The sequence below is a fragment of the Oryzias melastigma genome, linkage group LG18 (assembly GCF_002922805.2).
Source record: "Oryzias melastigma strain HK-1 linkage group LG18, ASM292280v2, whole genome shotgun sequence".
Lineage (NCBI taxonomy): Eukaryota > Metazoa > Chordata > Actinopteri > Beloniformes > Adrianichthyidae > Oryzias > Oryzias melastigma.
Window position 1 is genome coordinate 8,003,127 of NC_050529.1, and position 15,277 is coordinate 8,018,403.

Consider the following 15,277-nt stretch of genomic DNA (forward strand, 5'->3'; position numbering starts at 1 on the left):
ATTCCATTCAAGTGAGTTATTTCTTTAGTAAAGATGTGTTAAAACACAGATTTGTCAGAGTAAGATATTTCCAGCGCTTGCATCCACTTTTCTTCAATCAGCTGATATAATTAACAAATTTAATCCCAAGAATTAAATCCTGAGCCTCAAAATGTAAATGATGTGTCTATATCGGTCCATAAAGTTAAAACTATAACCTATAGGAGTGCGGTAACTGAGTGTATGTCTCAAGACTGAATGCCGAAGTCAGACCTTGCGCTCCATCTGCCCCGACCCTAATCCTATTACCAGGATAATCTGATTAGCAGGACGTCCACTTGTGGGCCGCAGTGAGTTTTGTGGGCGGGTTCAGTTACCAGAGTGGCAACGGGTCTATATAGTAGGAGTGAAGCGATTCGTTTTAGCAACAACTCATATCATAGCTTGTGGTCATCGATCTGATTCACAGCTGATATTGGTTCGTAACTGATCCAAGACATCTATAGCCAAAACTTCCAGCAATGTGACTCAGAGATAAATACCTGGTGGAGTTTTCCAGATTCCGTAAGATAGAAATTGATTAACTGCTACCCATTCTATATTGTGTGCAAGTTGCTTTCATGGTGCATTCACACTGGACACGGCAGAAGTGTCAAGATTCAATGTTAAGCCAATGTAAAGACGCGACCTGACGCAGCGCGATTTGGGCATCAAGTGCAACGAGGTTGACCCGGCGCATCAACTAATGAGGGACTCAGGTTTGGTGACATGACATAGTCAGTGACTAGATCAAACTGTAGAAAAGGAGATTCAATATGGCGGCTCCATTTGAGGATTTTCATCCTGAACTTCCATACATTGTCTAACCCGCTGAGGTTTCCGTAGACTGTCCCAGTTACTGTTGGGCGAAAGTGAGATACATCCTGGACAGATCGCCAGCCCGTCACAGAGCCCATGGAGCTGGAGTGACTGCTATGCTAGCCAGCCACCTGGTGGACAGCTTAGCAAGTTAGCGATATCCGCTCCCCAGGCTCCAACAAGGCCAATAGCGTTCGCCAATTGGCTTAGGCAGAACTAGCAAGGTCTACTACCCAGGCTACTGGTCCATGGGCAGTGGAGCTCTCTATGCTAGCGTGCGCAATCACTTTTGCTTCATGGGCTTATGATGTCTCCTTATTTATATCAAGACAATATTCAAATTTAATCTTTATTTTCCCTTCTCGTGTTAATGCTCAAACTGGGCCACAGACAGAAGTAACATTTAAAATGTCGGTCAGGTGCAAGTGCACAATACCCGCAGAGACGCTGACGCTTTGTAACCATCACGCTGATGTGGTTGTTGGCGCCTCTGTAGAGTTCTCTAAAACATATAAATCCAAGCTACTCGCTCAACATCATCCCTGTTTTCCATGATGTGGCAACGAACAAATTCCAGAACAACTTTGGCGGCCGGGGTATCAAGAAATCAACGCTATAATCAAGGCTGTGTCCGGTGTAAATGCACCTTTAGAGTACTCAGCTAAAATAATTTAAAGATGAAACAAAACCATCCAGGGTGTAACCCCTCCAGCCCCCTCAGCCAAACATTGGCTAGGATAGGCTCCAGCAACCCTGTGACCCCAAGTGGCATCGAATGAGTTTGGAAAATAGATGAATGAAAAAAGACAAGATGCAAGAAAAATGAGAGTCAAAACAACTTCAGATGGAATGCTAGTGGTCCAGATGTGGAGCGGTCAACCTCTAATAACAGATTTCAAGTGTCCCTAAGACCCTGAACTCCACGTTACTCCTGGTAGTTATAGGTTGGTGGTAGTGTTTGGTGAATGTGTGTGTTCATGGATAAATACAGTGTATTAGGCCCTAAGGCTAGGAAGAAAAGTACACAGTTTACTATTTTGGTTAAATGAAGTTTATTAAAGAAGTGCACTTCCACAGTTTCACTGTAACAGGCGTTTCAAAAGCCTGAGTTAGTCAAATTAAATAAACCACACGTTATTTAGCTACATCTATATATAACTTACATGTTTACATCCTTTAATTTAGATAATGAATACAATAACAGTAATAAATGAATTTCTATTCTCTTCATATGGTGATGTCCTCCAGATCCCTGCTGTTGTAGACCACACTGGCAGGGCGGATGATGAGCGGAGACTTGTTGGTGCCGCTGTAACTCATCTCTGGGTTGAAAAAGGGAAACACGGCCTCGGTGAACGGGGTCTCTGTAAACGAGTAGATGTGCGTCTTGGTATCGGCGTTGTAAAAAGACACCATCCCGCCCTCGTAATCCAGAAAGACGCCGACGATCTGCAGCCTCTTGGAGAGGCACAGCAGCTCCGCCTGGCTGGCGCACGCTCGGTACTCCCAGCCGTTTCTCAGACAGACGGCCCAGAATCCGTCCTGCGGGCTCAGCGTCACAACGCCCTTCCTGCTGACGGACTGTCGGGCCACGCCCAAATCCCACGCCGTCTTATCTCCCACCTCTACCTCCCAGTAGTGCCGGCCGGTTGTGAAACCCTGCAAAGGAAGAGGATTTCAAGCTCGAGTGACGCTTAAAAGACGGCCAACACAAATGGTTACCCTGAGGGCGAGGGCGCACGGAGCCGTATCAAAACGCTCTGACGCATCAGGCAGATCCTGTTCCACCTCTCCGTCCTGCAATCGCCTTCCATCCGGGGACACAGTCAGCCAAGGGTTGGCCGTTTTAGGGTCCAGGTAGACATCAACTTGAAGACACAAAGAGTTTGATATTTCTATAGTAAAATGGGATAAAAGTCCTATAATGCAAAAACACCCTCATCCAAGAAATTAGGCAAAGACTAAAAATTATTATTTAAGCAAAACCTTTTGGTCACTAAGACATGATTTCTCAAACTAAGATCCTTTTGCTGCTCATCATTTTTCTTAATAAGTTTATTTTTCTTGCAAGATTTCCCATGAAACATGTCTCTTTTTATGTTCTTAAGATTCAATTTTTGCCAAATACTCCAAATTATCTGATCCTTGCAAAGATTTAAAACCCTGTTTTTAAACATTTAGGATATTTTACCAGGTTTGAAGATGTCTTAACATTTCTTTGCTCTACACCTTTCCAGGCTTTTCTCAAAATTTGCATTTCTTGTTCTTGTAAACTCTTCCTTCAGGAGTTATTGCCTTTTTCCAGGCCACTGTTGTACATAAAATAGTTGTTCAAAAATAACTTATTAAACTAGTGTTTAGTCACTGTTATTAAAATGACCTACAATTAGGTTCATGAAAACTGAAAAATACAAACCATTTGATTAGAACTAAAATGTTCTTATCGTCTGGGTGCATAACATTCAATTTGAAGTAATTCTTACTTTTTTAGCCCATGTATCAATCTTTAAAAGCTTGTGTAAAACTTCCTGTTTCTAGATTTTTATATCTCATTATAATCTTTATTGTTATGTTAAAAACTACTTGTTAAATGGACAGATCATTTTACTTGAGGTTAGTGTGATTTTCCTATTTTTAAGCCACAAATATTGTGGTTTATTTAACTGTGTTATTTTAGCTTTAAATTTTCCTTTAAATATTCCAAAAAAGTTACTTTAAACCGATATGGATTTATGGATAAAATCATAAACAAACTGTGATTTACTACAAGATAAGTTCAGTTTCACTTGCCACGCCTGTGTCTAATTATACCTGACCTTTAGCATCAGAACTCTCAAAGAAAAGGTGAGGCAGCTGTAACTCCGATGACTGACATTCGTTTGATGGTAGTCATGGTTTTGGTTCAGTGTCTTTAGACTGATTAAGAGTCACTCTAATGGACTGAGTTAAAGTGAAGCAACATGTTTGTGGTGTAATGAAGATAATAAAATAACATAAAGGAAGCGGTTAAAAACGAATTCAGTGTCATGCAAAGATTTTCAATTTAAAAGGAAATCACAGAAGCCTTTTACTCAGAGACAAAAAAGGGTAAATTCTTTGAAATAGTAAAAATCTGTACAAAATTAAGTTGCAAAAAAAGCCAAACAACATGTAAAGAACTGCAGAATTCACTTCACTCACTAAAAATCAGAGTTCTTGACTCAGGAGAAAGAAAGAAACTGGACAACATCGTCTGGGCCCAACAAGGCGTTGTCCGTTGTGCACAAAAAAAAAAAAAAAGCCAACTAAATTGACTTTATTTCATTGGAGCCAAATGTTAGCCATTTCCTGGACCCTGGACTGCATGGCGCCCTCGGCAAAACAGGATTTTTTTTGCCAAAAAGCGTCAGCATCAGAAAGGGAGGGGCACAGCACTAGGAAAACTTTGATTTATTGAATTTGTTTCTCAAGTATTACCTACATTTTACACCAAATGAGTGGCGTGTCAAGCTGTAAAAAAAAAAAACAAACAAACAAAAAAAAAACGTAATAATTATATGTAGCTTAATCATTGACATAAGAGCCCCCTCCAGCAGATGGTGCCATAGGCAGCTGCCTAGTTAGCCTTTGCCCAGGGCTGGCCCTGGGTTATCTCACACTCACACGGTCCAATTCTCATTTACATTCAATGGATTCAACGTAAACTTGAAGCTAATCACTGATATTAGTTCATCATAGGAACAGGAATAAACATGGCTGCATTGTACCTGCATACTGCTGGATCCTCCCAAGGTCTGCAAACGACAAAGATGTACGATCAGACCATCATGCATTTCATCTGCTTTGCTGTTTGATGTGAGGTGGTTTCAGAAGCTGACCTTGCACTGACAGTTTCTCCATTTCTGCTTGGAGCTGCTGTTGGACGCCGGCCAGCGCTCTCCTCACAGCTCCCAAACATGTGTCCGAGTGGACCAGGAGGTCAGAGTGAGGTCTGACGGAAGGACGGGAACTTAAACCTGGAAACGTCTAATCAAACAAACAAACAAAAAATAAGTCAACTTTGAGGGGTGTGGCCTAATATTTTGCCTTTTTGTCCAAGTGTTGACACAGTTTCTTGATAGTTCCTTGCCTTGATGAATATAAATGCTAATGTTTTCTTTAAAACTCTTAAGGAGGAGTTGGCCTCTCCTGCTCTTTTACTTCAGCATGTGCCTCTTTATAAAGTAGTATCACAGCTTTGACACACCTTTATCCATCATGTAGCAAAGTCAACACAATAATAATGAGTCAGATAGATAAAATGACTGAACCTGGTTCTTTAATAAGGTTTCTTATGTCCTAATATGTTCTAAATTTAAATTTCTACTGAGACCTTTTCAAATTATCAGAGGTTACTTAAGAGCCATACGCTGTTACTTTGAACTTACAAATATGTTTTTTCTCAAGTATTTTAAAAATATCGGTATTGGCTAAAAGAGCCGGGAAAATATCATTTTTCGTAAAAAGTAATTATCCTACATTTTTAAGAAGGGTGTATCCCAGCTTTGCCCAACAGTTGTCGGGATGGTCTTCAGCAACCCTGTGGCCCAAAAGGGATACAGCGGGTTAAGAAAATGGTGGGATAGGTGGAAGTTCAGGACGAGAACCTTTGGACTGATCCTCCGTTTGGATTTGAACTTTACCTGCTGATCGAGTCATTGATCATGTCACTTGCCCAAAGCTGAGTCTCTAATTTTTAAACTCTGGTTGCTCAAATCGCGCCACAAATCTCAAAACGTGCTACTGCCGGCCCAACACGCCGCATCCAACACTTAAATCGCACGGGATCGCGTCTACACATTGACTTCATTGAATCACATTTGGTGTGAACGCACCTTCACCTTTAAAAACACAACAACTAAAAACCTTTTCAAGTACTTCTGTTTAAAGTCTCTAAGGAGGCTCCATAGGACTTGGACAATTTATAATTAAGGAGATAAAAATATTCTCGCTGCCAAATATACACATTTTTCCATTAATTTCTATCCAGAACAAAGTTAAGGATATGCAGTTGAAACTTCGCTTTTCGTGATGGTTTCTCAAACTCCAAACCTGCAGGATGTGGGCATGGTCTTCTGAGTGCGAAAGCTGCTCCATCTCCTGTCTTTTCTTCTGCAGCTGACGGATCTCCTCCTCCAGCTCTGCGATGAACGTCTGCGCGCTCTCCTCTGCCTGCTTTTGCTTCCTCTCCATCACCTCCACCAGCTCAGCTCGACTCCTCTCGATCGCACGAAAGAGAGCGGCAAAAACCTCCAAGCTCTCCTCTATGTCTCTAATTGTGTTGTTCTGGGATTAAGAAGAAAAGTCAGATTTTTTTTGCAATTGTTGACCAATGATTTATTTGGTAATACACCTTTCTAAATGCAAGGACATAGAAATTGCTTCAAGATGAACTCCACTGATCAGGGACTCACTTTGCTTTGTTCAATGTTGCGTTTGATCTCCTGGACTTGTTGGACTCTGCTCTGGATCATCTGCTGGACATCAGCCTCAATCCGTGTAATATGAGCCTTAAAGTAGAAATTAGCTTTTAAGTGGAATAATAAACTTCACGGCAGTGAGAACTGCAGGATCTCACCTTCTTCTCGCGGCTCTCTTGCTCCACAGGTACGGTGTCGTGAGCTTGGTGGTCAGTTATCTTGCAGAGAACACAAACGCACCTCTGGTCATTCCTGCAGAACAGATCCAAAAGCCTCTGGTGTGATTTGCAAACCCTGTTCTCCAGCATCTCCACGGGATCCATCAGTTTGTGTTTCTTCAAGCTAGTGACCTGCAGGTGAGGCTGCAGGTGGCGCTCACAGTACGAAGTCAGACACACCAGGCAAGACTTCAGCGCCTCGGCCTGCTGTGTCACACACACGTCACATGATACGAATCTCGCCAGCAGCGGGGTCACGCCGCTCTGCCTTCTGGATCGGATCTGCTCCGACATCTCTTTGGCAAAGGAGTTTTCGCAAAACTCCGGGCGGCCGTGGAACACGGTTTGACATTTGGGACAGCTGATGATAGTGCTGTCGCCCCAGAGAGATGCGATACAGGTGTAGCAGAAGCTGTGGCCACAGGGGATGGAGACGGGTTCAGAGAAAACGTCATGACAGATGCAGCACTGGAACTGAACCTCTGACAGAAGGGCGCTGGGAGCAGACATGACCTCTGGGACAGGAACAGAAAAGATTTAATGCCTGGTTTATACTTATAGTCTATAGTCTGACATCGACAATCGTATGGCGTCCCTACCACAATCGCCTCTATTTGAAAAGATCTGTCACCTGTTCTTAAAATCTCAACCAGATCAGTGGCCTGATGATAGAGTCCATTCCCTAAGAATGGAAGGTTACGAGATCAATCTAGGCTGAGTCATACTAATGACTCCAAAAACTCAGCATTATGGGGTTGGATTGGGGGGATTAAACCACCAAATGGTTCCAGAGCACAGCTGTGTCTTCAGTTCACCACTCCCCCAGAGGTGTGTCAAATATGGAGAACAAATTTCTGACATCTAGGTGTGTGACAGCTAATGGGACAGGACTCGTTAAAATTGTTATAAGTGGTCCTTAAACTATAATTATGGAGTTTTTACACAATTTAAGGGACAACTTTTCTGCAGTGTGGCACTTTGTATACACTCTCTCTTGCTAGCTTTCAGCAATAATGGAAGTATCTAGCCATAAAGTTTGGAGCCAGATGCCATCTCAGACGAGGAAAAGAAGATGGTATCTTTTTGTCTGAAAGTGGATGCATCAGAATGGATCGGAGCAGTGAGACTTTGGGCCGCCTCTCTGACTTGCTGCGTCGCAAAGAGAGCTTTTTCAAACAGTATTTTTGCACTTGCTCCTGATTCCTCCCAATATGAATAAAAGAATACTCAGAAACAGTTTAAATCTTATACTCTTATATCTGTTCTCCATCATGAGAAAATGCCACAGCAGCATGTTAAAAACAACAAAAACATGTTTTTTTTTGGTTTGTGGTCTTTAATTAGATATAGCTGAAGTTATAGTCGCATTAGAAAGAAAATAAGCAGTGAAAACGACATGTTTTTTTAAACTGAGTCAGAATAAAACAATGTCTAACTCCTTTTGTATTTACAATGCAATAATAGCAGCAATAACAACTCTTAGTCTGGCTTGATCCTGTTCCATTATCTTCTAATCCCTTAAAGAAGTATAGATTAAATAGCACAAAATGCATGCAATTGTACTATAGGCATAACATTCTAATTGAGTCTTCAGTTTGTCTTGCAGTGATTCCCTTCTGGTAGCCTATCAACCAATGTGACCTGAGCAATATGAGGTATAAACCGGGCCTTAAACATTCACAGGAAAAAGAATGACTCACAGGAACTAATAGTATTCTCACATGATAAACTACATGCATTCAACATTTTTTGCTTACTGGCCAAAGTCCAGGTCACATGACCCAGCCTCTCTTAGTATAAACAACCTCAAAATGTCTCAGTGACCCTCGAACCAGTTAACTCCCTCCACACCTCCACCTGTAAGAACCAGCTGCTGGCTTCAGATGTCAGAGCACTCAGAATGACTTTAGTCTCCTTGCAGTAAAAGACAAAACAAATGTTGTAGAAACAAAATCCTGAAACATACCCAGCTCTCCTTCAATCTCAGGTCTGTTTTTATCCCGAATGTGAAAGACGACCTCTAAGGAAGAGAAGGAGAATACTGGCTGGCATTGTGCTCGGGAATCCAAAGTCCTCCCCATTTTGCTGTTACCACTCCCTCGGGGAGTGCAGGGTGGGAGGAGGGAAGTCCAGATTAGGTGTGAAACGGGATCGCTTAAAAAGAAGTGCACTAAAACACCACTGATGTGTGGTAAAGTTTGGGGATTTGCGAACATATGAACACAATACCAACTACTTTTTGTGTTTTGTGTCTCAAATAAGCATCTTTTTATGAACATGTATCGTAAAATCCTCTTAGGGGTCGCGACAGCAAATTATGAGTTTGGCAGAGATTTCACGCTGGATGACCTTCCTATATAACCCCATATTTTCATAATGGGCCAATAAAGAATGTAAAATGTACAGTGGAAACTCCCAAAAAAGAACAAGGTGAATGCTACAGACTTTAACGAGACACAGAGGCATGTCTGAGGATAAATGCTCTCACAGAATTCACACCCTGGTCAAACTTTTATTTTGTTGACAGTTGATTTTGAATTTTTATTTAATATTTTTTTAATTGTCATATTGAATTATATTTTTTTTAATTGAATTCTAACTTCTAAAATGATGTATTGTTAATATTAGTCAGAACAGTAAATAGTTTAATCCTTATTTATACCATTTCGTTATAACTTCATATGAAAAATACAGAATTTTATAGCTAAACTTTAACAATCGCTGTAAGTGTATGACAAATATTAACAAATATTCTGTGTAATTTATCCTAGTGACAAAAAAACACTAGAAATTGAATAAATAATTCAGCAAGCTATACTTGAGGCTCTAAGTTAGTCATTTTTATTTTTCTGAAGCTAGGGTGAGTGGTTGTGTTAGGTTCAAACAACCGGAACATTTCTCTGAAAGGAAGACAATAGAGGGGTCAGTTCTTAAATCAGATTTTACTTGCACAAGGAGAACAGACAGAGAATGTTCAAACCAGTCTCCACCCGCTCTGAAGATCTTGATCCAGGGTTTCCATATTTATAACCTTTCAGGGGCGGTCTTATTTTATTTACATTTTCTGCTCTAAAGGTGTGGAAGGAAAAACTCGTTCTACTATCATTATTGTCTTAGTTCAATGCAATAGGTCTGCATCAGCATCTTTGAGTATCTGTAATGTGTCAGCCTCCAGACAGCCTTCAGCTTAGGATGACTGCAACCTTCCAGACACCAGCTGAGCACGACCTCAAATGAGCAGAAAGAGAAGAGAGGTTAAAATCATACAAAGCAAATATGAGATAAATGTATGTACAACTCTATCAATTCCCCCCTGTTTATCACATATTTGCTCAAATTCTCACAGCACCTGTCAGCCACTCCCTGGGAAGGTTTTCAGTTGGAGGATCACATTCATCAGCACAAATACATTTACACTCAGAAGTGTTGCCCTACATAGTCACCAGTGTCTGGGAACAGGTCAGGCAGGTAGAGGGCTTCTCCGTCATCAGAAACTGGTTCAGGTTCTGGATCGTCACCTAAAAGAGGGTACAGCTGTTCCGGTGGCGGCGCTGCTGGTGAGATAGCAGTTATTATCAATCGGTTAACTAAAGAACGGAGGCAGGGAATACAACAACATCCCCATAAGGTCAGAAAAGCTGCAAAAACTGCAATGGAGACTAGAATAGAGGACACAAGGGCTGTATAGTTGCCGAACACATTCAACCACGCATCCCACGTGGTGGCGTCAACCCCGGAGTGCTCTTCCATTCCACCATCGAGGGCACGAAGCCCTTCTATGGCTCTGGTCAGGCTGCCATCCGCAGCGGTGATGTTGGGGATGAAGATGCAGCATTGCTCCCCGAACATCGAGCAGACTCCTCCTTTCTCGGCGAGTAGCATGTCCAAAGCTATCCTGTTCTGGAACGCCATCAGAGAGGTAACCTGCAGTTGGCCATGTACTGCTTCAAAACCTGCTAGTGTCCAATTTCCTAGCTTCTGACCATTAAAGTGGATGAAGATGATCCTGTCAACGTTCTGATTTGGGGTCACTGGAAACAGTGCACTTATGATTGGAATATTCTCAAACCCAGCAGCGACTTGATCCACTAATTTATATTCATCTGGAACACTACGAGGAACACCTATAGCATCAATTTAAGTGGGATCATTCTCTAACCATGGTGCTCACCGTTTAATAAGGTGCCAATCACCTGCATAAAGGCTAGATAGTCTGTGCATGAGATCTTCTGTTGAGATAGGAAAGACAAAAAATTGGCAAAAGTAAAGTCACCAGAGCACAGACACCTGTTACATTTTTAGGCATCTTGTCATGAAGCTTATCAGCGCCACACCACCACCAAACATCTCCTCTGGACACTGGTCTAAAATACTGATCAACTGCAACAGAGAAATTGCACCATGCTGCCTGCAAATCCCCCAATCTAGGTCCTTCCCCAGTCATGTTGATACATGAATAAGCATTAAAAGCAACCCGAAAACAGTGGCTTCTTAGCATCTGCAGGAGCTAGAGGAAAAACTGAATCCCATTCAGTGCAATTTTCCCCAGGGTTAGTTTTATTCATCACGTCAGTTAAACATCGGGGAGGAATTAAGGCAGGAATAACTTTAAGCAATGGCCTGGGACTCAAACACACAACACAGTCCTGTCTAGTAACATTTGCCGCTTGTTCAACCAATAACAACCAGTTATTATTTTCACCTGCGTAATTCCTGTAATTACCTCAAACCAGTCATCAGGGGTGTATGGTTCGTTTTTTATTTCCATTTCGTCCTTAATAAGTGTGTTAGAACCTGGCACTACTTTATTTCCCTTACCACCGGTTTTATCTTTGTTTTCTTCCGTGACAACTAACTTATTAGTATATCATGAAAAAAGTGGAACTTGTTCTTCCATGTATATATATAGGGCTATGCATTAATTAAACAAATGATCTATTATTATTATTTTAATATCACATACACCCTTTTTGTTTTCTGCTTTCCTCATTCTGTCTTCTTTGCTGAGCTTCATGTCAGATCTGAATATTAAATGAACGACAAACAAGCGTGAAATACATTTCCTGTCAAAGAGAAAGGGAGGATGTGGTATAAAATGTCAATAATAATAAATAAAGCATTACATTATTAGCATACGCTGAGGAAACTAAAGAGATCAGCACCCCTTTTCACGCAAGATCACTCACCTGCACTGAAACTGAACAGGAAATATGCAAAAAAAACAGCGATTTTGGGGATAAAAATGATAAGATACATCTCTCAATTGTTTTTTTCATGTAAGGGATCAGTACGGAAGATTTCAGAGCAAATATGTAACCACTAATTACCTTTTCCACTATTACTGTAAGTCGGTAACAGAAAAAAAAACGAATTATTTTAGAGCAGGTAAGACACAAGAATTGTGGGATCGTTTACAAGGAGAAATTTTGAGTCAGTTTAACATTTCATTTACAATCAGCAGTCGGAATGGCAGGGTGAAGTGTTTAAACTGGTTTGAGTGTGATGAGTTACAGGAGTGTCAGTATACTCTGCCCTCATCCTGAACACCTATTGAAATGAAAGACAGGAAAAAGGCAGAAGGGCTCAGAACAGCATTAGCACCAACGACCAGGAGAGGGAGCCAGAGACACAAGTCTGTCAAAACTGTGACATACTGCCCTTTCAGCAGATTGGTAAAATGCCAAGAACACATTTTACTCAATTTTACTACTATGTGATGATTATCTAGATTTAAAAATCATTGTGCTTCTTTCCATTTGTTATACACCAGGCATTGAAACAAAAATGTGTGGATATCCCCAAATCCTCTTATTTGGTGTATACTTGACCTGTATGGTTGTGGACGAGAGGGGCTCAATACGTTGGGGGTGTGGTCCTGCCCTACTTCCAGAGTTTCATTGTTTCACTTTACACTACAAGATTAGACTTCATCCCAAAACTCTACTTAAAATCGATTTAAATATTAAATCTACAGTAATTCTTTAGTCTTCTGACATTAATTGTCCTTCACGATGTTTACAGCACTGATGCCAGTAAAGTTTTAAATTTTTTTATTGAATAGCTTATGCATTTTATTCAAGATGCTTTCTTAACATAAAGAAAAAAAAGCATGATGCCCCTTTTAAAGTATTTTCTGCTATTGAAACATCCTGTATAAATAAATATTCAGTGATACTAAGTTTTAACTGCTAAAGAAATTGCAATATTGTGGCCAACATCAAATTTAAAGACAAGTGTGTTGTTCTGAAGGTCAAGATAAAAGTTGATTTGGACACAACTGTTTAAAAAAAAATAAAAATACAATCCTTTGTTCAGTTACATAAACACAAATTTTTTCAAACCAACCAATGAAACTGTGAAGCTAAAATGAAGATGCAAAAGGTTAAATTTATTTTTCTAAAACATTTTTATTTGATAATATTTTAAACCATAATTCTGTAGATAGAAATATATATAAAAAATCCAAACCCACATGAATAATAATTGTCGTAAAGGAAAAAAAAAGCAATCATAGTTATACTTAGATTCAGAAATCGTTTATAAAGTTACTAAATATGTGTGAGCAACTGGAAAATAAGTATTTAAAATGCTGTCTTTAGAACATTTCATTTCTAGTGGAAAAGTTGTTCCTCTTTGTGTTTCATAGCTTAATTTTACATTGAAGGATTTTAAAAGGAATATACAAAAATGAACAAGAACATAAACAAATCAGAAAAAGCTATAACTGTAGTATAAGGCTTTAGACTTTATCGACAAAGGTATTCAATAATGTTGATGCAAACACATCAAATATTTATTTTTAAAATGAATAGTGAGCTTGACATAAAGAGCATCAATCAACTTCATTCCTGCAGCACATAACAATTTTTAAGAACTCTATTAACCCTCTTATAGGATGTCATTCAAAGTACAGTTACAAAAGAGTAAACAGGGGGGTTCTCTTCAACTCCTGGAACTTTTGTACAATTATATTCCCCAAGTGTCTTTGTCTTAAGGGAATTTTTTTCCTCTTGTCTCACGGTTGCACAGGTTTAACTTTAATGGACAATGCAGATGGTGAAATTCCATATCTTTGCAGAAGCTACACACACACAAAAAAACATATGACACAATTTTAATATTATTAGAGCTTAGTATTATATACAGGTTTAAATGAGCATTTGTTACATTGTTTGTAATTTTAAGAAATGTTAGTAAAAGCATCACCTCTTCAATGGCACTCTGCACTTCAGCTTCAGTCATCGCACCAAAAGACCTAAATCCCATGTCCAGTCCGACTACATAGTCTGATAAACAAACAAAATACCTTTTTAGGTCATAAATAATTTGTATTTTACAAAACAACAAACAAATTATTTAAACAAGGTACACATGTATGACAAGACACAGTAAAAAAAGAAATGTTCAGAGAAAGGGTGATCTTACTTGGTCCTTTGGATTTTGAGGTTGTTTTTGTAAAGGAGTGTGGAAATGGGGAAAAAAAATTGAAAAAAATGTTACAACTTTACTGACATCCCACAAGATCAGACTTTAAGATATCGTGAATGTGAACAGCTGTGGGAGATAGTTTCAAAAAAGACAACATGCTTTGCTCTTTTGGCATTCAAATAATTGCTTAAAGTAAACATGTATGGTCTGTACATATTGTCCAGATTAAAAAAGTAAAAATAAAAAAATCATACCTGTTGCTGCAGTGATGTTGACCCCAGAGCTCCTGACGTTCTCAAACACAGAGAACAGAGTGAATGTGTATTTAGTTCGAGCAGTGAGAGATGAGACTGTGTGGTTGACTACTCCATCTCCAGCTGGAGCTCTGATGTTTGTCTCTGTGCCGTTAAACTGAAGAACAAAGCTGACATTGTTGTTCACTTTATCCCACTGCAGAGTGATGCTGGTCTCATTCTGTGTTGATGCTTTAAAGCTTTTTGCATTTTGAGGAGCTGAAAAAGAAAGGAGGACGGTGATGTCTCAGGCAAATTATGAGCATATCCCTTTCATATGATTCATTTAAAAGAAGCAACAAATTTAGCTTAAAATCTGAAATCCTTACCAGTAACAGCTGTGAGTTGTTGTCCGCTGCTTCTGACGTTCTCAAACACAGAGAAGAGAGTAACTGTGTATTTAGTTTGAGCCGTCAGGGATGAGAATGTATAAGTTTCTGGTCCATCTCCATTTGAGGCAATGATGTTGGTTTCTGTGCCATCAAGCCGAAGAACAAAACTGACGTTGTTCATTCTGTTCCACTGCAGAGTGATGCTGCTCTCATTCTGTGTTAATTGCCAGAGATTTTTTGGATTTTGAGGAGCTGAAAGAAAAAAAACCACACAAAGTTTGAGTTATAATTTACCTTTAAATACTTCAGATTTAGTATTTAAAAAAAGAATGTTGCTTATTAGACATATTTAGGTAGTATAATATGCAGGTCAAGGATGGTTAACTCCAGGACTCAAGGGCCACATTCCTGCATGTTCTCCAACATACTCTGCCCTGGCATGTTCTAATAGGTGGGACACACAGAGCTATGTAATCAACCATGAGTAGGGCTTAGATACCTTTAAATCAAACAGTCACTGCGATCCTCGAAGCCTGCAGTTGCATATCCCTGATGCAGATAGTCCAAATCCTCTGGTTATCTTTTACAATATTTTAGAAACCATATTGTTCTATATCAATCCTATAACTACAGATTTTTTTCTTTTCCTATCCAGAGTTTAAAACCAATCACACAACTTTGTTCAAATGTATCTATTGCAAGTATTTTTAACCCCCCACATATACCTGGAC

General features: G+C 39.8%; 2 protein-coding genes across 4 annotated transcripts in view; both read right to left on the minus strand.

Moving 5' to 3' along the window:
- Positions 1–1,879: 1,879 nt before the first annotated feature.
- btr33 (bloodthirsty-related gene family, member 33) lies at positions 1,880–9,385 on the minus strand. The gene is made up of 8 exons (XM_024288244.2): positions 8,460–9,385; positions 6,434–7,008; positions 6,270–6,365; positions 5,908–6,141; positions 4,695–4,842; positions 4,584–4,610; positions 2,560–2,705; positions 1,880–2,496 (listed from the first exon to the last, which is right to left on the minus strand). The coding sequence occupies exons 1-8, from the start codon at positions 8,770–8,772 to the stop codon at positions 2,065–2,067; spliced, it is 1,971 nt and encodes a 656-aa protein (XP_024144012.2). The 5' UTR covers positions 8,773–9,385; the 3' UTR covers positions 1,880–2,064.
- Positions 9,386–12,880: 3,495 nt separating this feature from the next.
- Positions 12,881–15,277, minus strand: part of LOC112156145 — a 41,787-nt gene continuing 39,390 nt past the window's right edge. For all 3 annotated transcript variants that reach the window (XM_036216694.1, XM_036216695.1, XM_024288322.2), the window contains 5 exons: positions 14,544–14,798; positions 14,176–14,433; positions 13,919–13,924; positions 13,700–13,779; positions 12,881–13,574 (listed from right to left, as the gene is read on the minus strand). In XM_036216694.1, coding sequence (XP_036072587.1) covers positions 13,509–13,574; positions 13,700–13,779; positions 13,919–13,924; positions 14,176–14,433; positions 14,544–14,798 — 665 coding nt within the window. In that variant the 3' untranslated portion in view covers positions 12,881–13,508. The remainder of the gene's footprint in view (positions 13,575–13,699; positions 13,780–13,918; positions 13,925–14,175; positions 14,434–14,543; positions 14,799–15,277) is intronic.